Consider the following 27,813-nt stretch of genomic DNA (forward strand, 5'->3'; position numbering starts at 1 on the left):
TTTACTTTGCAAGTAAAATGTTCCTTGATCAGAGCTACCTTACTGCTAAGGAAGTAATGATTCACTGAAAGTTTCATGGGAAGAATGTTGGAGGATAGATCAGTAGACTCAACAGTGGAAAGTTTATTGACTCCACCGGACAGGAAGTAACCATAGAACATTCTTCAGTACATTAGAGCCTCCTTAAATACAATTATCAAGCACAGAAACATGTGGGTTGTCTTTTTCCTAATTATAAAGCACTGTTTTTCAAATAGGATCGAGTCTCATTTATTGGTCATGCCAATGAGTTTAATGCATAACAACTATCATATTTTTATATGGAAAAGTAGAAGGAAGAGTACAGCAAATACCCATCTGCCTTATGCAGATTTAACAATTAAAGTTTTTGAATTTACTTTATGTAATGTATATGCAATCCGTTTCAGAATAAGTCATCTGCAGACGTCAGGGTACTTTGTTTCTGACGTGTGTACAAAAAGAAGTTTTTCTACATACTAAAATTAACATACCCTAACAAGATTAATTATTTCGTAATATGCAGTGGTCCAAAAAAATGAGCTAACCTCTATTTTTTAAAAATATGCTTGTAGTTAGGTTGCATGTAGCAAAGATAAGTATTATTTCATAAAACTTGTTTCAGTTACATACATGTATATATGCACACATATATGTATGTGTGTACTGATCAATACATATTCTTAGTGTGGGTCTCCTTCAGAATTTGGAACTAGAGCTTTATAGCGGTAATAAAGCAATATGGAGAAGTTGGTTATGTAAATAAGTGTTCACTGCTCAATGATACTCCTAGTTCTGTTCTGAGTGTCATATGGCATCTAGAAAGAGTGAGTACTTTCAGTAACCTAAAAATCCAGCAAGGAAGATAAAACAAGTAGGGTCCCTCTCAATAGTCTTAATAAGAGCCAGAGTGGATCAGAAAGGAGCGGAAGTAAGATGGGCAGGAGTCGGTGGAAGAAATCTTGCAGAGATGGTAGGATTTGGATCAGGCAGAGTACTAGGAAAGGGTATGCCAGAAGGGAATGACGTAAGTACTAGGGAGGAAAGGTGGTGCAGAGATGTGTTCAGTGCATTGCGGTGCTGAGGCCCATCGGGTAAGTGGTAGAAGGACGGAGGGAGACCGAGGGTAATTGGAATAGGAAACATTACTCAGGGACTAAGTACCAGCAGGAGGAAGAACCCAGTTCCTTTGTTAAAGGAAGAGCCATTGTACAGCTTGTCCCGTGCTCTCACTGGAGGCAAGCAGAAGTGGAGAAGGTGAGTGGAACAGCTCTCCATCCCCGTGCAATGTGTTTAAACTCTTGCCCTTTGTCTGGATGAGGAAGTGGGGTTGTGGGGTCAGGAAGGTGGATCTGGGGATAGCAGGGAAGGCTCGATCTAGGGAGAAATTATTAGGCAAAGAAGTCAGAGGATTTGGTGATAGCATGAGTCAGGCGTGGAGAGAGAACCTGGATAAAATCAGATCGTGATGCCATTGAGAGAGTTCATGGAATTCACTCTAGCCTGGTTTGAAAACGCACGTATCTGTAAAAACAAGCTTCCATGAGCTAACGCGCTCAAGAGTTAGTTTAGGAGGGCTTCTTGCGGGAAGGACCAAGTTACAATCATTAGATAAGTTTTTCTAATACAGTTTTTCCTTATTTTGCTTAAAGCCTTGGGGATTTGTTAGACTTCTCCCTTTAGAGCCTGAATTTAGGGTCCTCCTTTCATCAAAGTAACAACATAGGAGACGATGATCCCTATGTAAAAATTTAAGGACCAGATACTGAGATTTTAAATTTTAGTCATTTGAGGTCTTGCACCTTTTCAGAAGTTGGATTTAGTCCCTCAAATACTAGATGTTCTGCTTTTGGGTAAATGGGCATCTTTTGGAAAAGTTCTCTTTATTGTTCAGTTCATTGAAACTGCATTCTGAAGGGGCCTCCTGTGTGTTTTGAGACTCTGCTTGTCTTTGCCCCTCCTGCCTCTCCCCTGCAGGGCACACTTGTGCACACAAGCAGATTCCATGAAGCGGGGTGGTGAGGGAATTATCATCTTCCACTGGAAAAGCTTAATCATGGTGACAGCCGTACTGTGGCTCTTGGCTTTGGACTTTCTGAAGTTCCCACTCACTTGGGGTACGTCGTGTTGGACAAACGATAGCCTGCACTTAGAGCACCTAATTCTGCACAAGGTCCTGTTCCAAGCCCTTCACAATTATTCCTTCATTTAATCATCACGATTGCCCTCTGAAGTAGGTACTACTGTCCCCACTTTACAGATGAGGAAACTGAGGCATCGAACAAGCAATTTGCCTGCGATGATACATTTGATATGGCAGAACTGAGATTTGAACCTATGCAGTCTGGCTCTGAATCCGCTTTTAACCACTAATGTGCGCTACCCCTGGGATATCATTAACCTCTGTTCAGGACACGTGGCTTTGGAACTGGGGCTTTCCTGGGCATCTCCGTGGGCTGGTTGCTTGCAGGTGTTTTGAGTAGGCCCTGGAAGGCTGTGCCCTCTGTTTAGAAAGAACTGTCAACCCAGATAGAGGCCTGGGAGCTTAGAAAGATCATGGGGTGGCATTTATCTTAAAAATCACAATCCACAGTTCAGTTTATTTCTTTCTAGTGATTTTTTTTCCAGATTATAAAACAGTGTGTTCCTAGAGGACTGACCTCTATCCGAAATACAGATCTTCAGTGCTTTTAAACTGCTGTGGCTCTGGGAGGAAGAAGCCTGCTCTTACCTTTGTCTTGGTAGCCGAGCTTCTGCCTAACAGGGCTTCAGCCAGAAGGGAGACTGGATGTGCAGGCCTGTTTCACTGGCATTGAGAATCATCATTAGTGGTTGAAACAGAAGCAGCCGACATGTTTTATTCAGGATATCTTGGGGTTTACGCTAGTTTCTTTTCTGACTTATTAATGTCAAATTGAGAACATCTCCAGTAATTGCCCCGCGGCCCCAGGAACTGCCTAAATCTGTTTGTTCGTATTTGCTCTTCTGGTTGCTCGCCCATACGTGTTTTCACTGAGCAATATTTAATGGACACACAGTGATTTAAGTAAAGTAAATGTTAGGGGTTGTCAGGGCATGGGAAACTAGGAAAGGGTCTGGCATATCACAGTGGGCTCCCGGTGGAAGGTGGGATGCCCGCTCAGACCTTGGAGCCCGCTGGACTCCACGCTCCGCTGCTCGCTGGCTTAATGACTGCAGACAAGCCACTTGCTTTTTCCATCTGTAAAGTAGGAGTCATTAATCTTGTATTCTTGAAAAGGAAAACTAAATAATGTATGTGAAGCATGTAGAAAATTATACGATGCTTAAGTCTTTAACTGTTAAGTCTTTAACTGGTAGCGTCTCTTTTTAAAATTAATTTGTACTATTTTGCCAAGTTCCTACCCTCTCTCAAACCATTCTTTTTGAGGCCTGTGTTTGTCCTTTAAAAGAAATCATTGCCTTCTCAGACTTTGGAGGGTAAAAGGACTCCTTTATTTTGGGGTTCACCTTCTATCATGATTTCCTAGGGAACAGGGAACTACACTTGTTCCTGTTGCTGGTGCTGTAGATCTGTTATTTTTTCCAGTTTCTCGTGTAATGTGGAGCAAGCCTGCACACATCCTTAGGCCATCACAAATAATGGACTGTTGTGTTAAAGGAAGCAGGCACGTGGTCTCAGCAATAGTTAGGACAGTGACCACAGGGAAACTGTCACTTAGGAAGGGACTAGTACACCTGCATGTTCTGTACATCGCGGATCTTAATATTTGTCTTTTATTAATTGGTCACTTGTATTCCCTTTGGAGGAACACACCATGCGACACATCGGTTTTTGAATATTTGATCTTTGGCGTGAATCATGGGCCATTAACCTCCTGCCGTCCAGTCTGTCTGGAAGATAATCCTGGATAACCAGGTTCTCCTTGATCTCATCGCTAACAGCCGAGAGACTGTGAACACCTGGGACACCTGGCTGCCCCAGCTGGCTGTTTATCTGCCATTGATTGAGCAATAGAGACTAAGGTCCTATTGAGGAAGGAACGTGGGACAGGACACAGGTGGCTTCTTAGACATCACATCCCTTTGAGGCTGTGGTACATTGGGGTGCAGAATGTTCTACAGATGCTTGGGTATGTAGCCAAGTAAGCACAGTTAAAGGGGTAAAGGCAAATTTTGTGGAGAGCGAAAAGGAAGCAATCGGTTCTCGCTGAGCATGAGAGTGGGGGTAGCTTTGTGGAAGAGGCCATGTCTGAACTGGTCCTTGAAAGGTGAATTAGGGTGGAGGCATGCGAGGCCACACTAGGTGAGGAGCTAGCAGACATTTAACACGCTGAAACAGGCAAGTGTACGGAGCATTCAGGGGCTCATTGGAGTAATGGAATAAGATACAGGCCAAAAGCTGAGAGTCTGGTACAAGTCCTGGTTCCTGAGTAGCTATAACCACAACTTATTTGATGTCTCCCCATTCAGTCTGTAAAGCACACCTATGGATACCTACTTCGTGTGGCCCCACGGGAGTTAAATGAGTGGATATAAAGCTCCAGCCTCACGCTGGTACCTTGTGCGTAGATGTGCTCAAATAGCATTGTGGACATATCTCCTGGAATATGGCTAAGACAGGGCCCCGATCAGAGAATTCCACACTTGGTCTTAGCCAAAAGGCCGAAAAGTGATAGAGAGTTCTAAATTCTTTGCTAAGGATTTCACTCTTTAGGGAATTTTTTTAATTACTATTTTTTATTTTTTAAATAGGCTTCATCCCCAACATGGGGCTTGAACTCATGACCCTGAGATTGAGAGTTACATGCCCGACTGACTGAGCCAGCCAGGCACCCCTAGTCTAGGGAATTTTTTAATGTTTTCAGAAGGAACCCAAGACATGATCTGGTTTATCTTTTAAAAACATAGTTTTATTTGGCCCAAGGCAGTCAGTTTTAATACTGCTTGGCCTCATTTGAAGCCTAACACAACTTCTGCACAAAAAATGAATGTGTTTTTCATGGGCATTGAAATTTTTTTCCTTGACTATGATGGTATTTATAATTTTGTAGAACGAAAGGGGAATTTTTATTTCTAATTGCTGTTTGGTGATAATACCCCTGGCTTACATTAGAAAAAATAAAATTGTATAAAGGAAGTAAGTTCCATATTGCAGAAGGGAAAGAAACTAAGAAAGGTCAGTTTTTTCTATTTCAAAATTAAGTATATTATTTCTAAGCCCTGTCTGATGGCTAGTTGTGTTCTGATCTATTTATAACAAAACTGATACTGCAGATTATCAGTACATATGCAGTTGGTGGTTTGTTTGTTTTTTTTTTTTAATAATACCCCCAAAATTCAACCCTGACCCTCAGAGAATAACTTAACGATGAGGCTTAGGTTTGCTTTGGGAATGTACTTTGGGGCCCGAGTATCAAGTTCTGTTTCCTGGCTCAGTCTTATTAAGCAACTTTTTGAAGGATATGAGCCAAGCTGTTACCTTCAGTGTGGCTTTCTCTGGGTGCCCTGGCAGTGCAGGACAGAAGTAGCTCTGCCAGTTTTTGAGCTGGGTTTGTCTGACCACATTCCCCCTCTTATGTATGGGAGTGAGAGCGTAGCCTTCACAGCCAGGCAGGATGATGTACTGTAGTTTCTATAGAGTAAGGGCTGCCTACCTCTTTCTCCTAAGGGGAGATAAGGCAGATGGGAAATAGAGTAACAATAATACCCCCCCAAAAAAAATTTAAAAAGGAATGCAAGGCTAATCACCAGGTCTAACAGTTACTCATTTGGTTCTGAGCTTCCTAGCACCCAAGGCACAAAGGGAAACATGATGATTGTTGTCTGATGGACACCCCTCTCGTGTTGACTATTATCTTCACTTTATGTATTTGTCTAAGAAGCTGTACTGTAGTAGACAAATTACTTTCCCTTGTAGGAACAATTACTTTTCCTGGGGAAGGTACCTTAATGAACAGAATGTGGATTGAAATGAACGTCTCTCGGGTTCATCATCAAGCTGCTGGTTTTTTTTTTTTTCAACGGGCATTAAGCCAAGTGAGATTTGCAAGGATTCTCTCAGGGCTGAGAGTCTGACTTCTGTTGCAGGTCAGCCCCCCTCATGTGAAGTTAGTCATTGTCATATGTGTCTGAGAGAGTGCTGAGAAGTCCTCCTTGGCCTCGTTTGGATAGGAGATGCCAGAGGACTGACTGCAAGACAGTGCTGGCTCAGGGTTATCATTTGGAAACGTAGATTAAGCGCATGTTCTTCCCAAGAACGCCCACCCTCTGCCTTCTAGGGATGAGAGAGGCAGTGAGTAAAGCCCATTCATCTTGTTCACTGGCTAAGGGCTTGCACACCCATCTTTCACTCCTCCTTCAGAGCTGCCTCTCCTGCCTTGGTTCCCGGCATGGTTCTCCTGGTGTGTCATGTGAAATTTCCACCTCTCCTCCAGCTCTCAAGGCAAGCGCTCGATCCTCTTCCCGGGGTAGGTTTTAGGGATACACACTGCCAGAAACTGGTGCAGAATAACCCGTGGGGGGAAGGGTTCCATCCTGCCCCCCGGGAGTGGGCAGTTCAGTGCCCAGGGGTTCTCACACCCCTCAGTTTCTTCTAAGTGTAGGAAATAAAAGCCACAATAATGTTTATTCCGCATTTAGTCCTAAAATTGGGGTTTCCTGCCTCCCTTTCTTTACAATGCAGAATCCCACATGTCCCCACCAGAAGGAACTATGAGCCCTTCCTTTCAGAAGGCTGTAGAGACTCTACTGTAGAGGGGAGAAGTAGGAGGTAGGGGCTCACTTCCTTTTCCCAAACTTGCCTGTCTTTGAGGTACAGATGATGCCCAGAGAACTCCTTTCTCCTGGAAATAGCCCCCTTTGGGTGTCGCTTGCCATGCCTGTACAGTCCCTACCACAGGGAACCGTGGCTGTCCTTTACCTGCTGTCGGTATTTGGCGTACCTTGCCCAATTTTCATTCCCCTGGCCTTCTCCATCCAGCCTTCCCCCCACTTTCATTTAATTCTTCTGTAGATTAAATGACATCCAGTAAATCTTTACCAGGTCCGACTCATTTCGTAAGGGATGAGTTTGTATTAATCAAAAGTGTGAGTTAGAAGCTATTTTGAAGATACCTACATTTTCGAGTGCATGTAACTCAAAGTAGGTTACCACTGCTGCCTGGTAGAGGCTTAATGAGAAGCTAATTATTTCTGATTACAGTATCAGGTGTTTGTGAGTGCTTGAAGATGCTTGAAAAATTTGTTTTTGAGAGCCTTAAACACTTCATCTAATCGCCTTCCGTCTGTTAATTCACAGCGTCTGGATGAAGGGTTGGGCCAGCCAAGGGTCCTGTGCTCCCGCCCCTGCTCCCAACCATCGTTCATCCTGGAGCAATGAGAAGAACGTTGCCTGCAGGCCAGAGCTAGAACTTGTGATGCTGTCGAGTTTCTTTTGTCATTGATGCCAAGAGAAGAGGAGGCAGGGGAAAAATTAAAGCTCCGTGATAAAACCAGTGACTTAGTTCCTGTCCTGGACGCCGTGAACTTTAGAGAAGTTCAGTCCTTTTCCTGGGAAGGTTGTACTGACGCACGCTCCTTTCAAGTTCACGGCGTACTCTTGTGAGACCTGAACTACAGAAGGGAGTGTTCTTTGTCTAAACTAATTAGAACAAATATTTTATGAAGACACTTGACCGGCAAAATATCCTTTGGGGCACTGTATGGAGGGCGTTAAGGGTTTTCGTGTGTCGCAGGTAGTGGGAGGCAAAGTGACATTCTGCTAAGCTCCAGGCCTTGACTATTCCGTGTTGGAATCTACGTGAATGTGTTTACTGGGTCGTGATTAGGGTGCTCGGCAGGCCTCCAGACTTCTCCAGGGCTGGTTAGCTCATTTAGCGCGGAAACGAGGTGTTGAGTGCTAGGGTCTGGCGGCTGCTTGGGCTTCCCTGGGTTCCATGTTTCTTGAGTGACGCAATACTTTGTGAGCCCACGTCCGGTTACCACAGAGCCGCAGGAGGGAAGATGGCTTAGCAGTGTCGTCTGGATTCCTAGCAGCAAAGTGAGAGGCAAAGCTCACATGTTTTTGTTAGAGCATAAAAAAGGTATCCCCGTGCTGGCCAGCACCTTGTTCTCTCTGCCGAATCACTCGGCCTAGGGACAGGCTTTTCTCCAGGCAGATTCCTGGCTCATCTGCTGAGTGCCTTTCCCCACGTGCCCCCAGAACTGAACCCCTCAGTCGCTAGGGCCTCACATGTGGCTTGCCTCTCCTCCACAGGTCTCTCAGCTCCCTTCTCTGGGTTTTGCCTTGTTTCTCTCATTCTCTTTCTTGTCTTAGTGACCATCCGTGCTTGCATGTGATTGTGAGAAAAGCGGTGATTTCGAGTTTAGCCTGCAGGAGGAGCGTGCTGGCTGAGCGGTCTAAAACAAACACAGAGTGTTCCCACAAGTCTGGGTCACCTGCAGAACCATGGAAGGGATGCTGCGGAATGGGTTCTCACACAGTTGGGGGCCGAGCTTATCTTAGAACATCTTTCATATTTCATACATCGGAGTTAAGCCCCAGCTAAGTTATTATCTATGGAGGACCTCAAGAAACATATATATTCTTATTTTTTTTGGAAGATTTAATTTATGTATTTAACAGAGAGAGCGAGCACAGGTAGGCAGAGGGGTAGGCAGAGGGAGAGGGAGAACCAGGCTCTCTGCTGAGCAGGGAGCCCAGTGCGGGGCTCGATCCTAGCATTCCGGGATCGTGACCTGAACCGAAGGCAGACCCACTGGGCCAACCAAGTGCCCCACATATATATATATTCTTTATAAACCTTGCTTTTCTTATCAGATAGGATTAGCATGAAGAATGTATAAATACTAAAACTATGTAGCACAATGCGTGACTCATCTCCCAAGTACTCCGTCATTGGAGACAGTCAGCCTGCGTTTCAGTCCTTACTCGACCGTTTACTAGGGTGTGCACTCGGGAACTTCCCTGGGCCTAGTCTTCTCATTTGTAAATTACTTCTCTGCCGTGTATGGCCCTTGAGATCCGCTAATCCCAGTGCAGTGAGCAGGGGAATCTGTAGGTGTCTCTGCTGCTGGGAGTCTAGGCCCCAGCAAATGATTCGCCAAGTCCCCAGCTCGGCCCTGGCCTCTGGCAACATTGCGGAAGGTCAGGAGACCCCCACACAGCCCGGGGCCCTGGGCTCATTGTCAGCCATCTTGTTAGTATGCGCAAGAAAGGAACCTTTTCTTTTTTCCCTTTTTTTTCTTTTTTTAAGCCACCGAGATTTCTCCATTATTCTTACAGCAAAGCCTAGCACATTCTGATTGGCATTGCCACAGGAACAGCCCTACCTCGGGACTTGAAGTTAGATTCTGGCTGAAATGAGTGAGAGTCCAGAACGTCAGCCGGGTGGGCCCAGACACCCGGCCACAGGGACTTGTGGGTGCCTCAGGATACTTGTAGCTCCTCTCAGGGCCTCGAAAGCACCCTCATGCGTGCTGGGACATATCTGTTAACCTGGGAACTAACAGCCGGTTTGAAGGACCTGGCGCTTTCCTCATATGACTGAGCTCCAGCAGCTTTCGTTAACGCCAGAGGTTCCTTGTAACCTCGGTTGTTCTCCCTCCCTAGTTGTGACCTCTCTGTACCTCTGCATGTTTGGGCCCCTCTGTGACCCCCAGAGCCTCAGTCCGTGCTCTCTAGGCGCCCCCCATCCTGGTTCTTCTCTTTCCCTTTCCCTGTTCTCTTGGGTGGGGTTTTGGATGGTGTACCTGTGCCTGGCCGGTCCTTCCCTCTTGTTCATTTTCCTCTGGAGCTTTTAGGGGTTAATTGTGAACCACGCTGGAGAGAGCCTCTTGGAAGCCTGCCCAGTGTGTTGGAGCAGCGCTGTAATGGACTGAGCTGGGCCTGGCTTCCGGTGGGCAAGGTGAGCTCACTTACATGGTGCTGGAAGCTTGGATTGTTGTAGAGATGACTCACTGTCCGTTTTTGATGTTCGTCCAGGACTTAGGCTTTTCTGTAGCCTTTGTTCCAGAACACTGAGGTGACGGGAGAAATGTTTCTGCTGCCGGAGGGAAAACATTATTAGGGATGGCTTTTCACTGGGATGCTGGTGGTCTGCCTTTCACATAAACTTAAGAATAACCAAGTAATTACAAGAGTACTGAAAGGGGCTAGCAGTCATTTTTTTAAAAATAGCATCTATTCTGCTGAAATGATAATTCGTGTTTTTTTTTTTTTCTGAGTTGGAAAATATGGAAACATCCTAAAAAGAATGACTCTTCTTAACCCCACTGTGCACAGATAACCATTGTTTGGAGCTTGTTTTCCTTTCCATTTTTACATACAGGTACATTTTTAAGTGAAATCAGAATGACAACAATAGCAAGCCTTTTTTGAAACCACTCTCTGTGCCAGGAACTCTTTAAGTACTTTCTGTGCATTATGCCATTTGTTCCTCACACCTCTTGGAAGAGGGATTATCTCTATTTGACAGGAGAGGAAACTAAGACACAGAGAGGTGAGGTCATTTTTCCAAAGTCACACAGCTCATAAGAGTGACATCAAGACTGAAACCAAAGTACTCTTATCTCCAGAGCTCAGGGTCTTGACTATTTCCTGATAATGTCTCACAGAAAAGATAGCTTGAATTAAATTTCATGGAATTTTGCCATGTTAGCTCTGAGGGGTCTGGCTTGATCTCTTGATAGATGAGGAGGTTGAAGACTACGAATGACTTGATTTAGCTAAGAACACAAAACCAATTAATGTCAGTGCCCAAACTGGACCGTGCGTCCCCTGATGCGCGCAGTTCATGTGCAGATCGGCTCCGGGTCTGCTCTGAACCTTTGTCCTCCCTGGGTCCCGCCCCGAAACAGCTGTGCCCGGTGAGGGCCCTCAGGGCTGGCTCCCGACTAAATGGAGGACGGAGGACGCCCACAGCTTTCTCCCCTGAGATGAAATTTCACTTTGAGTTTAGGGAACGAATGGGCATCTATCTAGTAGTGATGTGTACAGCTGGCTCTTAATTACCCTGCAGAGTGAGGGCTATAAAAGGCTGTAAAAAGGTGCGGCCCAGCAAAAGTTTCAACCTTCTACCCTTGTCAAACATTTTAAACTGAGATTTGCTGACGAGCAGTAGGATTGATTGATTTGAGCTTTGAATGCTGTTGCTTTCCCCAGCCTGGACTCCCGAGGACATGCCAAGCATTGTTGCGAGTTTAAAGTGAGCCAAAAGTCAGGCAGCTCTCTGTGTGCGAACATTCCTGAGTGTTCGAGGCTGTCCTGGCCCAGCTGACTCCAAGGGACGAGGCCGTCGCCTTGGGTCGCCAGTGCTGGAAGGTCCGCGGCTCTGGGGAGGAGGTTTGAAGGAGGAAGAGGCGGGGACCTACCACTGCCTTTGGGAGGGTAAAGGAGAGAAACTTCTGTGTCTTCCAACGTCGCGGACTTCTCAGTACCAAGCAGGTTTGGGTGGTTTTTCTTAAACTCACTCTATCTGATCTTTGAGCTCCAGAGGGCAAAAACAGTTCTTAGGCAAAAACAAAGTGCAGCAAAAAAGACAAGAAGAGTGAGTGATAATTAGTCAAAACTAAGGCGTGCTGCTAGAGGTGAAACGCATGGTTACCCCCAGCGATGGGGGTTCTGGATTTATGATTGAAGGGGGCATGGGGAGCTTGAGTTTTGCTTTATTGGGCTTTTTTGTTCGTTTGTTTTTTAGGGAGGGAGGGAGGGAAAATTAGGGAGAGGGAGAATTAGGGAGAGGGAGAGAGAAAAATCTTAAGCAGGCTCCATGCCCAGCTCAGAGTCTGACTCAGGGCTTGATCTCACAACCCTGAGATCATAACCTGAGCTGAAACCAAGAGTCAGAGGCTCGACTGATGGAGCCACCCAGGCACCCCTTTGTTTTCACTTGTTTGTTTTGTTTTACTGGATCCTGGTTATGTGTTCTTAAATGTGTTCTTTTCTGTGTGAAAATTATACCTCAGTTAAAGTTTAAAGGTCTTTGTTTGTATTTGTGTTACCTTGTTGCACACAGATCCTCAGAAAAATCTCCATTTAGTTGAACCCGTTTGAAGTGATTTAGAACTTACTACCCAGCTGTTGGGAAAACTGCTCTGCCTGAAATGATCAGATCCATATGGGCAGAACATCCAAGGTCATGTTCCTGATTCTGTTCAAATATATCTTAAGTGATTTCAGTGTGACTCTCCCAGAATAAAGAAGGATATCATTTGCGTTCAGCAAACATTATTGACAGCCTGTGGTGAATAGGGGCAGAGCTAACAGTACAGACCAGGTGTAGGTATGACACGTCTCTCCCCTGAAGGAGCCTGTACTCTGTAGGGGATAAAATCCACGGGTCAGGGACACAAGGACACGTCAGGTGGTTCCACAAAAGCATCACGGATGATCGCAGAAAGAATGGGCCACTTTCTGATGGACTGGGAACAGCTCATGGCAGTAGTAGGATTTTAAGTGGATCTTTGAGATTTTAAGTGGATATGTGAGATTTTGATAAGCAGGAGTGGATGGGTGGTAGGCGTCCTTTATATGAGAAAATCCATAGATAATTCACATGCATTCTGGGAACTTTGGGTTGGATGGCTCATCAAGATGAATGGCATCCATTAGCTGTAAGGTGAGGCCTGAAAGGTAAACCAGGCCTTATAGTGGCTGGATTGTATTATTTAATTTGGGAGGCTTTGGGGAGCCAAAGAAAGTTTCTGAGAAGTTAGATGAGCATAGTCAGATCAGTGAATATCTCCAGTGAAATCAGATTTGTAGCCTCATGATTGTACGGTTACCACGGATTGCCCTGTCTGCCACAAATAATCATTTTCTAGATTCAGTGCATTCTGTGTTACTGTAATTTGAACCTATTCTGTGGCTAGCGAGCCACAGGTACCTGGTTCTCTTGAGCTCCCCATCGCCATCTTTCTAGGACTTGAACATGATGGTCATACACCTTCTTTATTCCCTACCCCCGTCCTTCCATCTCGACCAGCTGACGTCACCATTTTTTTTTCATCCGTTTTCCTAGTTTTACAAGTGATTTGGCATTTATTTCCTTCCAGCCTTTCCTATGTGATGTTCTTCTGCCAGATAAAAAACATTCATAGCAAAATTGTGTGTTGGAAAAGAGGGCCCAAGAAATAATGTTAACAAACTTTTGTGAGTTGTGTAGGAGGACTGACTCACCAACCTGGGACTGTGTCCCACTGTGCCATCGGGCTCCTTTCTCTAGGAAAAAGCACTGGGGAGGATTTTTTGTGGGACAAAGTGTTAATACTTCATTGATGGAAATGAACGCATTCAAGTCTGGGTCACTTGGGCAGGGGAGGAAGTATGTTAATATCTTATTAATATTTTGCTATTTCTGCCTACTGTCCCCTAAAACATTTACAAGATGACTTGTGCTGAATATTGTCTCCCATTTGGTCTCCATTGAGCCAGTGGAGTCAAGGCTCCTCTGTGTCAAGGCATCATTTTAATCAAAGGGTAGTTAACTTGAAAGGTAAGCTGCGTCAGCTGAGATGTTACTAGTCTTTGTTCAGAAATTGCATTCAGACCCTATAAAGGCTTGTCTTTAGTCCTTTGGGGACACCTTGATAGGGTGTCCTGGTGTAGAACAAGAACCCAGTTAGCGTGACTTGTATTCAGATCCTGCCTCTTGCTGTCTCAGTTCCTCTGTAGATGGGTTTAACGTCGTCTTTACCTGGCACCCAGACTTACCTTTGCCTTTCCTTTCTGGAGCAGAAACTAGTTACCCTCCTCGCCACGATGCTCAGTGGTCCTTTGTACTTCTTCCCAGATGGCCCCCAAGTGAGAAAGCTATTTCCCTTGGTATTACCACTTGTTCTTGTTTTTTAATCACGTCAGTCATGATTTGGGGTTGTTCATTTCCACCTCTAAGTACAGTCGTAGTACTCAGTAAAGTTAATCTTATCACATCTGTTTAATGATTCCATTAAGAAGATAATTCCTTGGGGCGCCTGGGTGGCTCAGTGGGTTAAAGCCTCTGCCTTCGGCTCGGGTCATGATCCCAGGGTCCTGGGATCGAGCCCCGCATAGGGCTCTCTGCTCGGCGGGGAGCCTGCTTCCTCCTCTCTCTCTCTGCCTGTCTCTCTACCTACTTGTGATCTCTATCTGTCAAATGAATAAATAAAAAAATCTTTAAAAAAAAAAAAAAAAAGATAATTCCTTGTGTTGATGAAGGTACCTGCTGGAACTGTTTTCTCCGTCTTCTGTTACGTGAGCGGGTTCTGAATTGGGTGAATCGCCCCCCATGCTGCAATTCACATGGAGCGGGGCGTGGTAGACACCCCAGTTACCCGGGCATTTTGGGAAACTAGCACTGCTTGTTAACCTTGTGCCATTATGCATTTTCTACCCTGGCAACTGGCAGTTGTCATCTAATGACACAAAACATCAGACACCCTGTGGGACCGGCCTCTCATAGTTAGTTAGTATACGTGGATGCAGGACAGGGTTGGTCTGTCGTCTCTTCCACTGGAGAGGATAGTAGGGAGTTTTTATCTTAGGAATACCTGTAGTTTAAAGATTTATTTATTTGAGAGAGAGGAAGAGCACGTGCACAAGTGGGGAGCAGGAGAGTCTCACAGAGGCTCCCTGCTGAGTGCAAAGCCTATCACGGGGCTTGATCTCACGACCCCGAGATCATGACCGAGCTGAAACCAAGCTTCTGACATTCAGCCAGTGGAGGTCCCCAGGTACCCCCGAATACTTGCAGTTTGAAAATCTGGGACATGAAGTATGTCTGTTGCATGTACACAGATTCTGTCACAAGAATTCTGCCTTTGATGTCAAACCTTAAAGTGCTTCTTCCCTGTCTCTCGTGCAGGTAGAACGTCATGACATGAATACCTTAAGCTTGCCCCTGAGCATTCGCCGAGGGGGGTCAGACACCAACCTCAACTTTGACGTACCAGATGGCATCCTGGACTTCCACAAGGTCAAGCTCAGTGCAGACAGCCTGAAACAAAAAATTCTGAAGGTGACCGAGCAGATAAAAATTGAGCAGACGTCCCGAGACGGCAACGTCGCCGAGTATCTGAAACTGGTCAGCAGCGCAGACAAGCAGCAGGCCAGCCGCATCAAACAGGTCTTCGAGAAGAAGAATCAGAAATCCGCTCACTCCATCGCCCAGCTCCAGAAGAAGTTAGAGCAGTATCACAGAAAGCTCAGGGAGCTCGAGCAGAACGGAGGCTCCAGAAGCGCCAAGGACATTTCCAAAGACAACCTCCACGCTCTGAGAGATGCCACCGCCAAGTCTCGAACTGCCCCCCACAGCACGGAGTGCGCGAAGTCGGGCATGCCAGGCGTGTCCCTCACTCCGCCCGTGTTCGTCTTCAACAAGTCCAGAGAGTTCGCCAACCTGATCCGGAATAAGTTCGGCAGCGCCGACAACATTGCGCACTTGAAGAACTCTTTGGAGGAGTTTCGGCCCGAGGGCAGTCCCCGGGCCTACGGGGGCAGCGCCACCATCGTGAACAAACCCAAGTACGGCAGCGACGACGAGTGTTCGAGCGGCACATCGGGCTCCGCCGACAGCAACGGGAACCAGTCCTTCGGGGCCAGCGGCGCCGGCGCGCTGGACAGCCAGGGCAAGCTGACCGTGATCCTGGAGGAACTGAGGGAGATCAAGGACACACAGGCTCAGCTGGCCGAGGACATCGAAGCGCTCAAAGTGCAGTTCAAGAGAGAGTACGGCTTTATTTCTCAGACCCTGCAAGAGGAGAGGTACAGGTACGTCCGCTTCTTCTCCCGCCTTCTTTCGAGAGCCCGACTTACCCTGACTTGCGGGATGGCCTCCGTGACAGGGATGTCCTGAGAGTTGTATTTTCCACGAGTGTGGATATGGATCCAAAACGTGGAAAATCAGCAGTTTTCCCCCCTGCTTCATGGTGCCAAACTTAATAACTTGTGACTTACTCTTTGACACTTTAGAGCAAGTTGTGTGAGTCTTTTCAAATATCGCCGTGTGGTCTATGGCACGTGCACACCCTGCCCTGATTCAGGAGACTGTCGTGAAGAGGTTTCGTTACACCAATTCACAGATCTCTGTTTTCTTTTCCTCTGTAATAACCGTCAAGGAAAAAAAACCACTGCATTGCTCATCAAGGTCGATTTTCTTTGCTACCTTAATCTTAAAGTCTTTATGTAATGAGTATTTCTTTATATACTGTATTTTACTTTGGTTAAACTTTTCTCCTTAAATGAAGAGTTTTCAAAAGAAATCTTAAGAGTAGAATATAAATTCAAATCTTTGAATTACCTTAGCTAATTTTAAAAGGTATTTTATAGGCTGGCTTTTATGTTATTATAACTTACTAATAAAAATATTAATAAAAGTGATTTTCCACCATTTCCCCAGTGAAAAGATTCCTCAAGGGTTTTTTTTTAAAGACTTGATTTCTTTTTTAAGTTATCTCTCCACCAGTGTGAGGCTTGAACCCACAACTCTGAGACTGACAGTCACACATTCTGCTGACAGAGCCAGACAAGGTGCCCCTGAAAGTTTTGATGGTTTTTTTTGTTGTTTTTGTTTTGGCCAAAATGAAGATTTAACTTGTAAAAATATAGATTAAAAGAAATTCAATGCTCATTACATATTACAAGATTAAACTTTAAATTTTACTTACACATTTTATATCTCCTACATGGTTTTAAATCTATTAATTTAGAAATGTGGCTTTTTTCAGCTCTTACACTTTATGAAACAGTTTTTTAAAACTTGGTAGCATACATCTTTGGCTTTGGTTTCTTTTTCGCATAACTATTTTTGAGTCACAGGTTTTCCAGAGAATATTTAATTCCAACTGAATAGTTTGGGATGCAGAACTCTTTGGATCCAAATTTTATCCCAAATCACAAATATCCATTTACATAAATTTAGGACTGTTCTTGTTCTCCTTTGCCATCTCGTCATGTTTGTGGTGTTCAAGAGTTAGCCCCTGACTGTATTGCTTGCAGTAAGAGATCTTTAAAAGGCTTTTTCGCCAACATTGGATACCTGTGAAGTCCTCCTATCTGAGAATAATCATTAAATCTGCATTTAATTTTTCTTCGGTCTTACTTTTTTTCCTGAGGTATAATGGATATATAACCTCTCAATTTCCCTCCCTCCCTCCTGCTCTCTCTCACCTTTAATGATTCTGTCAGGTGACCTCTATAAGCATCTAACACAGACTTCGATAAGACCAGTCCCTCTTCCATGAGGAAAATGGGAGGTGGGAATGGGAATCTTTGTTCTTCTGTTACTTAGGATTTGGACTTTTGGAAAGGCCACCCGATGAGCCATTTATAATTTGCAATGAGCTTCAAGTTTTTACTGGCACTTAAGTTCCCAGAACTGAAACATGTTTTCATAATTAGCGGATGCATTGGGAAATGGTGGAGTTGGCTCTAGCGTAGAAGTAGGTTCTATCTTTGTGGGCTCTCTGGCGTGTGCGAGCCGTGCCTGTGAACCAGAAGGCTCTGTGCAGGCAGGAGACGGGGGAACCCTGGGGTGCCAGACAGCCCGGTCTCTTGAGCAGCCCTAGTGAACACGTCAGGTCTGTTCTGTCACCAACCACAGCCCGTGAAGGTGCTCGTCCAGTGTGGGTGGAAATGTGGCATTCGGTGTACGTGTCACCTCAGGAGCTGAGGCCAGAGAAGTTAAGACGGCAGAGACCAGTCCTTTCCAGAGCTGGACTTCAGGTTCTCCAAAAGCATGTTCCCCACAGCTAGACGTATTCTTTTTTTTTTTCTTTTTTTTTTTTTTTTTTTTTAAGATTCTACTTATTTATTTGACAGAGAGAGAGCATAGCATGAGGAGCAACAGGCAGAGGGAGAGGCAGGCTCACTGAGCAGGGAGCCCAAGGTGGAGCTAGATCCCAGGACCCTGAGATCATGATCTGAGCCAAAAGCAGATGCTTAAGGACTGAACCACCAGGCGCACCTCGATATATTCTATCAGAAACATAGTCTTCCGGGGAATGAGAACAAGGAGACCTGTGAGGTGTCACACTCAGAATCAGCTCCTTTCTTTGCAAAGGTACGAGCGCCTGGAAGACCAGCTCCATGACCTGACTGACCTGCATCAGCATGAGACTGCCAACCTGAAGCAGGAGCTGGCCAGCATCGAGGAGAAGGTGGCCTACCAGGCCTATGAGCGCTCACGGGACATCCAGGTACGTTCCTCTCGTCATGACACACTCCTGCGGGCTCCTCCCAGCATCAAAGTCAGTTAACAAACCGTGAGTGCGTTACCCCTCAGCCCTAAAGCATTTCTGGCGTGTTGTTTTCTCCACAAAGAGCAAAATGTTTTTTCCACAAACGTCCTCCACCTTACTAGCCCCATTAGCTCGTGTTACACATGTCACTGAGTAAACAGGCTATTCTCTGTGTACCTTTTTGGGTTAACAAATATTTATCATCTATGCAGGCCCACCGCCTATAACCTCTTCTCCTCCCCCAACCCCACCACCAAAAGTGCTTCAACTTTCTAAACATGAGGCTGACCTTGCCTTTGAGACGCTCACTGAGCGGGGGAGGGGGTAGTCAAGATTAGGTAAACCGCCAGACAGCTCAGGGAAACATGAGCAGGGGCCAGGTGACATGGCACAGACGGTGAAAGCCACGGGATTCCGACCCACAGCGGCCAACAGGCAAGGAACTGGTGGGGCGGCCGGTCATTCCGTGACCAAGCGATGCATTTCAGTCTCAGGTCTGGCATTTCCCATTGTGTAACCCTGAGCAAGCCTTGAATCTGTTTACTCCTCTGCAGAATAATAGCTTTGACAGCTGTAAGAAGTTCAGGGACTTGAGTGCACCCCGTGTGCCACACGCTAGCAAAACACTCTCCATGCCTTTTTCCTCCCCATCCACTCCTTACAGCAGCCCTTTAAAGCAATTTCAACCATTTTCCCCATTCCTCAGATGTGGAGACTAAGGCAGAAAGGTTAAGTGACTTGGACCAAGGTCTTGCAAACAGTCGGCGAGTAAGGAATGTGCAAGAACGTCCATGTGGGTGGGACTCGCTGGGATGGTGGGATCCGGATGGTTGGCAGGAAGGGCTTACTGCGTCAGTATGCACAGAGGCATGTTCCAGTATTAATGTGATGGTGTCACTGCAGTGAAACAGCCCTCGGCTTCTGGAATGCTTTTTTTTTTTTTTTCTACTTCCAGAGGGGCTCTTTCTTTTCTCCCAGTTTTACTGAGATATAATTGACATATCACTTCACATTGAAGTGTACAACATAATGATCTGATGTATATATTATATCTATAGTGACAGGGATCACCACAGTTAGTCCGGTTAACGTCCATCATTCACAGAGTTAACTCATTTTTTTCTTGTGATGAGAACTTTCAAGACCTGCTCTCCTGGCTGCTGTCAGATATGTAAGACAGAATGGTTAACTTGTCACCATGCTGCACATTACGCCCTCAGGACTAACTTACCTTATAACTAGGAGTTTGTCCCTTTTGCCACTCTCACCCATTTCCCCTGCCCTTCCCCCCCATACCCCCCGCCCGGCTGTGGCAACCACCGGTCTGTTCCTGTGAGTTTGGTTTTGTGAGATGCTACATAGAAGTGAGCTCACAGAGCCTGCTTGTGTTCCTCAGTCTGACTCATCGCACTCACCATCCTGCCCTCAGGGCCCATCCATGTTGTCACCTGACAGGATTGCCTTCTCTCTCCTGGCCCGGTAATACTCGGTTGTGTGTTGTGTGTGTGGGTATCCCATTTTCTTTATTCATCCGTTGACGGACTCTGGGGTTGTTTCCCTGTCTTGGCCATTGTGAGTAATGCTTTCGGTGAACATGGGGGTGGGGAGATTTCTAGAAACTGATTCCATTTCCTTCAGGTATATATACTCAACAAGTAGAATTGCTGAATCGTATAGCAGTTCTATTTTTAATTTTGAAAGGAACTTCCATACTGTTTTCCATAGTGACCGCCACAATTTACGTTCCCATTGAAAAGGCAAAAAAGTATACTCTCCAAGTAGTGCTCAGCTGCATTTTTACAACTTTTCTTTGTAGGCCATGGTTATTTTTTCCAGCCCCACTCTAGGAGGGAGAAAACTGAAACATGAAGGGAGATTTTTTTTTTTTCCTCGCAGCGTGTGAGCTGGAGTCTCAGCCGCCCACGTTCTGTTCTACTCCGTGTCGTGGGCTGTGAGTCTGTGCCAATCCCAGGCGACGACTTGGACAGTTCTGGGAGCTGGAGCGCCCAACAGAGCTGATAGGGGACATTGGCCTCTGGGGACCGTGGTGGAGGAGACACTTGGGGGATTTTGCCCCTGCTCTGGGTTAGGACATTGTCCTCACGACTGACTGGTTTGAAGAATTTGACCCACTTAAACGTCAGGTGTTGCAAGGTGAACAGTGCAGTCTGTTTTATTAGAACATTCTGTTTTTAGAACATGCCTGGGATGCCACTGGATTATATCTAAACATGTGGTTTTCTTATTTAGGGGATAGTTTGGGTTAATGTTGTTCTTCCTTTTTTAAGTGAACCCCCTTTAGGGATGCATGGGTAAGACAAAGGGACATCACAGGGGGAGCATCACAATTTAGAAGAGTTCATTTGAACATTTTTTGGCTTTCGTCTCTAACTCAAAAGTGCAAGGAGGACATCTGTGAGCGACTGGACAGTCGTCTTTGTTAAGAGAGGGAGAATCCTCTCTCTACACTGTGTGATCCCGGACAAGCTGACTCCCTCTGCCTCAGTTTCCTCATCTATAAAATGGAAATAGCAATGAGCTTCCCCTCAAAAGGTTGTCAGGAGGACTAGAGAGGATAGCACAGAAAGCCCTTAAATCTTTGCCTGATGCATAGTAGGCAGCCGGAAAATAATTACTATACTGGTGAGAAGCCGTGTTCCTCGGGGCTCTTGGCATTCGGGCCTGCTCAGCTCTGTCGTTAGTTCTCGGCTCTTTCGTTCTCACAGGCAGGGCTCCGTGGCAGGCCAACTGGTGCGGCCAGGGTGACTGTTGCCCCAGGGACACCAAATTTTAAGAAAATGAGTTTTGCTTTTTATCACCCTTGACTTCCCAATTTAAAAAGGCCTAAGGATAATCTGGTCTGTCCTCCATCCTCATCCCCATAAGTTAAATACTGGATCCAAGAAAGTACTAAAGATCATGGGGCCAAATAGCTCTGAGTGGGAGCTGTAACTAAAATTCCTCCCCATTCACTAAATTTTCTTGGATTTTTTTTTTTTTTTTTTTTTTTTTTGATAAAAAATGGATAACGGTTCCAAGGCCATTCAATTCTCGGATCAGTCCATTTATATATGTAATTCATGGACCCAGCTAAAGATAAATGAATTTGCCAAGGACGCTGACCTTCTGTCTTGGCTGTCCCCTTTTCCGTGGCGTGTCTCAAGTGGAGGACACGTTGGGCTGGGGCAGTTGTTTCCGGGACAGGTGCCTGTCCTGGAGGCCAGCGCTGCTTCGAATGTGAACACCTTCTCTGTGCTGACTCGTGTAACGGAAGTCACGATAGTGCCAGAGAACCCTGATCTCTGGCGCAGAGAGCACGTCCCTCAGAAGAAAAGCGAATCCATGTCACAGCTGTTATGGTTGTTTAAAACCCGAGAAGACGGCTGTGTTGTAACTGAGCAAAGAGTTCTCGGGAAGTGAGTCAGACGGCAGGCCAGAGCGCTCGGCGGGGCTCCCTGTGCTGCTGCCAGGTTCTTCTCTCTCCGGCCTCCCAGCACCCTTCCTGGCATGCAGCCCGCCCCCAGGGGACAGCCACCCCATGCGGGCGCGCAGCAGCAGGGCCTGGTCCCCATCCTCCCGAGCTGTGGACCGTAGGTCGGGGGTGGGAGGGCTGGGGGAGACTTCAGCCTCTGCTGGGGCCAGACAGGACAGTGGAGGAGGTGGGAGCTGGCAGGGGAAGAGAAATCCAGGTGAAGAGGGGAGGGAGCGGGCAGGCAGTCATTTCAGGCACAGTCCAGAGGCCCCTAACCGTGGTTCTTTTCTGAACTTGAAAAAGCCTGTATGGCCAGAGCATGGTGAGCTCGGCAGGGGGCTGGCATTCTGTGAGGCAGGAGGGAGTGGGACGGAGACCGAGGTGAGAGAAACGGACCCCTGCAGATAGATGCTGGCTATTGTGTCAGTGGGGCTGAGTGACACATCAGAGGAGAGGCGGGTCTGGTTGGAGGAACTGGGTAGGTCAGGTGCTATTTTCTGAGGAAAGGAAGAGCGGAAAGGGAACAGGTACAGGAGAAGGTGTGGGACGTGAAGCCACATTGGCAAAGGCTGCATCTGAGGTGATTTTAAGAAGCTCAAATGGAGAAGGGCGCCTGGGTGGCTCAGTTGGTGAAGGGTCTGCCTTCGGCTCAGGTCACGATTCTGGGGTCCCGGGAACGAGCCCCACGTTGGGCTCCCTGGCCAGCGGGGAGTCTGCTTCTCCCTTTCCCTCTGCTCCTCCCCCCGGCTTGTGCTTGCTTTCTCTCGTTCACTGTCTCAGATGGAGCTGTCAAGGAGGTACGTAGATATGTGAGTCGATCTTAAGAACCAGAGAGGTACGTGGACTCAGCTGTGACTTCGTAATTGAAGTGTTGGAAAGAATGAGATCTAGGAGAATGTGTAGCCTTGGACGGTGTCCTGAGTAATAGCATTCAAAGAGCAGGTGAAAGCAGAGATGCCCCCCGTCATTCCTGTCTTCGTCCCTTCTCCCTTCATCCTCTGGAGTTTGCAAACGGCCGCACCCACGGTCTGAGCCGTGGAAATAAGGACTGGTGATCCGAGCTACCACCTGCTCTGTGGCCGAAGGTCGCCCACTGTCCCAAACCGGAACCCCACCGCTCCTCTCCTTTGACCCCGAGGAGACCAACAGATGCTAGTATTTTACGTACTTTATTTCAGATACAAATAGACTCAAAATACTCAGCTGTAAAGCCCCCATTTGTGGTATTTTATGGTTGTGTACACATGCTCATTCTGTCAAGAACAACAGCGTAAATGAGCCTGGGGATTCTCCTTTTACTTCTTTGCCACCATCCTCATCACCGTCGTCATCCTCACTGCCAGCTTGGCTGTTGGCTCCTGCCTTGGCCTCGAGCAGCCTGAGCTGGGGCCTTGGTGCTTGTTTGCGCACGCGCTCCCCCGCGGCCCCTGAGCCCAGCGGCGTCTGACCCCCGCTCTCCCTCTTGCCCGCAGGAGGCCCTGGAGTCCTGCCAGACGCGTATCTCCAAGCTGGAGCTGCACCAGCAGGAGCAGCAGGCTCTGCAGACAGACACCGTGAACGCCAAGGTCCTCCTGGGAAAGTGCATCAACGTGATCCTGGCCTTCATGACCGTCATCCTCGTGTGCGTGTCGACCATTGCCAAATTTGTCTCGCCCATGATGAAGAGCCGCTTCCACATCCTCGGCACCTTCTTCGCCGTGACTCTTCTCGCGATATTTTGTAAAAACTGGGACCATATCGTGTGTGCCATAGAAAGGATCATAATACCCAGATGAAGCCGCCGGTGCCCGTCTTCACGTTCACTCACGTTTCTGTGTTAAGGAAAACTCTGTGCTTACCACCAAATCTGAAAGCGAACCGTTGTGCTGACTAGAGCCCACCAGCTGGGGCCGCGCGTTGTAAATATCTCCAGGCCTCCTCGCGCCGCAGCCGCCGCCGGCTCAGCCCCTGTGCTTGGTGAACGTGGACCTGTTGCCAAGCTCGCCCCACGTCGCTCACTGCCTTAATCAGACCAGATTTCCTGCCCACCTGACTAGCCCAACATGGTAAACCTCTGGTCCTTGAGCATTTGGTGTGATTAATGACCCACAAGAAATGGGGTGTTAAGTCTCTGTCTCCCTTAAGTTTCTGTCAAAATTGAACTTCATAGTCGCTGGTGGTGGTGTTTTCCCCAAGTCCCATAAGCAGCAAGGCTGTGGCAGGACTTGGGCAGGGGACAAAGTGTGAGCGTTGGCCACGGGGAACGTTTGTGGCCTACGGAAGTACAGTAGATCCTGTGTAATCCATTGCGTTGGTTCCCAGATGACACTGGGTCCCAGGTGTTCCCCTTGTCCGCAGTGGTCCATTGTGCGGGGCTCGCCCCAACGTGGAAATCTTACAGCACACCTGTCTGTCCGTGAAAGTCTAACTTAGGTGTTCTCTTGCACTTTAAATGGTAAGACAGGAAGATCCAAGAGTGGGGCTTTCTCCTCCTTACACCCAGGAAGCCGCACGCCCAATTCTATCTTAAGTAGAAGGCTCTCGAGTGCCTGGCCTTTAAGCACGTAGAAGTGCTTCCAAATCCCACATCAGACTGCGGCTTGAGCGTGAGTGTAGGCTCCGGAGGTTTGCGCTGCGGTGAGTCTTGATTGTGATAACCCCCTGTGGGGGTATGGTTCACTTTACTCATCGGCCTGGGGAGGGTTGTAAAGCTTACCACACAGGTGAACACCAGTGATGCTCGTGTTGTGGGGTTTTTTCTCCCCCTTTAAGAAGGACGAGAGAATTGTACCGTGTGAGGTGAAAGTGCACTGTGGTAGGGGCACTGGAAGCGGGAGGAAAACAGGGCATGTGGTCTCGGGGGGTGGCAGTCAGATGAAGACCAAGAAGGTCTTCTGAGGACCCCCGCTGAGACCAGCCGCTGTCTGATGAATTAGATCCAGTGTCTACACCAAGGTTGTCCATGGTCTCTTAGGGGCTCACTGAGGTGCCCCGGGAATGGAGTGGCCATGCTTCTTCCCCTGAGGTGAAAGCCTTCAGAAGTTAACATCTTCTGCCTGTTTGGGTGATGCTTCTTACTACTTTCAGCCCAGATGACACTCCCCTTTAAATCTTTTTCTCTCAGATGAGACTCCCCTTTAAATCTTTTTCTCTCTGCACCTAACGAAGACGAAGATAGAAGGTTTTAATGGAACCTGCTGTTCAGTCCCTCCTCCCACCATCCGCTCTGTTATCTGAAGGCGTAAAGATGTATGTTAGTGTACATTTTCTTCCAGAAAACATCGAATCGCCTGGATTTAAATTAAGTGCAATATTTTGCGAACAGCTGCTCTTAGGGAAACTCCTGAAAAAATGTGACAGTGTGCCGTGGTTTGAGAGAATGGAATAGTCGAGCATTTGGTACAAGTCCAGTGTGTGTGAGACTCAGACAACTCAAGCTTTCTTCTTCATCTTTTTTTAACTTTACAGTTCAGTGGTTTTAGTAAATTCACAAATTTATGCAACTCTCCCCACTATCTAATTCTGGACTCGAGCTTTTTCAAACAGTAGGCATCACTCGACATCTCCGGCTGTACAGATTGTGGACTCAGGGACGAAGGAGCTCCCAGCCCTACCCCCATCTCATGGCTGTGTCCCCTTCCACTGTCAGACCCTCCCTTGTTCTGCCAAGTTGGCTGTAAAAACACTGTGAGCCATCGAATCCAGGGGACAAAAGAGTTCCAGATCCAGGGAAGAGAGGGAGAGAAAATGGTGTGCTTCCTTTTGCTTCTACATTTTAATGGCCACCATTCCCCATTGCCTGTGGGCATCAGGCTTCATTTGGCCGAGGGCTGGCTGCCCCTTCCCTTGGATCAAGCTGGACCCTGGTGGGCACCCTTCATGTCTGTGAATCTTTCTGAGGCACTCTGGATATGCCAGGGCTTGCAGCGGACGTTGCTGCCGCTGTTAGTGTAGAGAGAGTGAGGGAGGCGGCTAACCCGCAGGCCGCCATGCTCTGCTCATCGCTGGCTTTGACGCTTCCCAGACCTTTCCAGATGCTTTCCTGATGCTTCCCAGACCAGTGGGGAGGAGGCAGCATGTCTCCTCCCCACTGGGAGAAGCAGGGAAGAAGATGGAAAGCGGCACACTCCATGCTCTCCAGTCTGGAGCTGTGAACAGAAGCTGCTAGAAACTGGCTCTGATCTGAAATGTTCTAGGGTCTAAATCATCCCACCTGATCATGACTTCTTTGCACAGAATTTGTATTTCCAGTGATTCTCATTAGATGTCAGATAATCTTATTTTCACCTGGATATGCTCAACCTACATGGCATATTTATTTTTGAGTCTTGTTGAAAGTTCATGAAGCTTTTTAATAAGCTGATACACTCCAAGAAGACCTTTCTTTACTCGCTGCAGTTTACTGTTCTCTTCTTAAGGAAATAAACCCTCCCGTTGTGTGTTTTCTTGCCTGCGTAAAGGGAGTAAATAAAATTTTATAAATTATTCAATTAAAAATTGTGATCCAGCTAGGACATATCCTGGAATCGGTCATTTACATTTAAGTCAACTAATCCTTTCCCCCGACCCTTCGTTGGTAGGAAACCTCTTGTACATACCTGAGGACAGACTCAGTCGTGAGGTGGGCAAACACCTGCTCCCTTAGCGAACTGGACATTGCATTCTAGCACGGGATTTTTTGGTGACATACTGTTTTCATGATCACCAAGATAATGATAGTTTGCTGGGGACAAAACAGAAACCCAAAAATACTCTTCTGTGGCCTTTAAATTGGTTACTCCAGCTTAGGTTTTGAGTATGGTGGAGCCAGAACAAAACATCCTACCTCCCCTCCCCAATTCAAACCGCAATGAAGCAGTAAATAAAAGTACTCCATTGCTGGTTTTGTGCGGAGAGTGGGATCAGTCCCAAGTTTCTGGCATGTACCATTAGTGGTTTTGCTTCTGTGATCATGGTGAGCTATTGATAGATTCTCTGAAACTCCCCCCCCCCCCCCCCCCCGTAATGCAGTTACCCCATCAATCAATTAGCATCCATGGGACCTCAGCCCCTCTGCTTTGTCACTCTTGTTTTCATGGAAATATTGCCCTGCTAGGTATGTTGATTGCCCTGCCATTTCTCCAGCATATCAGGTTTAATTATGGGATCGGTAACAGTGACGGGAATTGGATTCCCTTGGGCACCTAATTATTTGTGTCCTTTGGGGTTGGATTTTAAATTCCAAATTGTCTTGCATCAAAGAGGAACATCTTTGTGTTGAATCTAAGTATAGTTGCATTGGTTTGGAAAAGCATTTCAAGGTGCTTAATAATATGAAAACGTGTGATTCAACAACCTGTTTTACATATTTCTATAATTTTGAGGAGTGAGCCGGGGAAGAGCAAGATGGCATTATTTAAAATTCAGAACTTTATCTGGAGAGAGGAATTTCAAAAAGTTTAGCCCATGTGTTAAGGAAGGAGTTGGTCTAAAAAGATTAATCACTGAAAGGAATGATATTGGTCTTTTTACATCAAAAGTAGTTAAGAAGCTAAAAGGTACAGTTAACACGAGTTTGGTAACCCAAAAGATACAAAGCAGATCTAACCTATAATTTTCTAAAGTCAGTGCAATCCTTTGTTTATAAGAAGCTGAAAAGTAATGTACCTTGATTGTTTTAGGAATAGTTTATGTGTTACCATTTTAATTTATTTAAAACGTGTCTCCTGTCTTTGTCCTAAGAGAAATGTTTCAACAAAACGTGCTCTGTGTTTAAGATATGTTTAGGCAGTAGTTAGTTCTGAAAATGGAAACTAGAAATGTTTGTTGTGAGGTCTTTTGCAGAATTTCCATTTTGTGAGATACTGTGTAGTCCCACGTCAGCCTACAGTTGTAAATCCCGTGTAGATCATCACCCTCTTCAAAGCAGGTGCCATTATTTTTTTAAATAAACATTTGATGTTAGCTTTGATGTTCAATAAAGAGTTGAATTTCTTAAATTTCTGTATTTGTCACGGTGCATCTCAGTAACAAGTGTGTGCATGTGGGCACGTGTGTAATAAATCTTTTAATGGATTTTATTTTTTACAAGAGTTTTAGGTTCACAGCAAGCTTGATCAGAAGGTACAGAGATTTCCAGGGCACCTGGGTGGCCCAGTTGGTTAAGTTTC

The 27,813-nt window shown here is 46.5% G+C and overlaps 1 protein-coding gene across 2 annotated transcripts in view; it reads left to right on the forward strand.

Moving 5' to 3' along the window:
- The window catches only part of LOC111142281 (transmembrane and coiled-coil domain family 3), a 68,026-nt gene extending 40,460 nt beyond the window's left edge, over positions 1 to 27,566 (forward strand). For both annotated transcript variants that reach the window (XM_022495335.1, XM_022495334.1), the window contains exons 2-4: positions 14,841 to 15,745; positions 18,036 to 18,171; positions 23,158 to 27,566. In XM_022495335.1, the coding sequence (XP_022351043.1) occupies positions 14,841 to 15,745; positions 18,036 to 18,171; positions 23,158 to 23,460 (1,344 nt within the window). In that variant the 3' untranslated portion in view covers positions 23,461 to 27,566. The remainder of the gene's footprint in view (positions 1 to 14,840; positions 15,746 to 18,035; positions 18,172 to 23,157) is intronic.
- The last annotated feature ends 247 nt before the right edge of the window (positions 27,567 to 27,813 follow it).

This window comes from Enhydra lutris, unplaced genomic scaffold (genome assembly GCF_002288905.1).
Source record: "Enhydra lutris kenyoni isolate GAN:26980312 unplaced genomic scaffold, ASM228890v2 scaffoldscaffold7, whole genome shotgun sequence".
Classification (NCBI taxonomy): domain Eukaryota; kingdom Metazoa; phylum Chordata; class Mammalia; order Carnivora; family Mustelidae; genus Enhydra; species Enhydra lutris.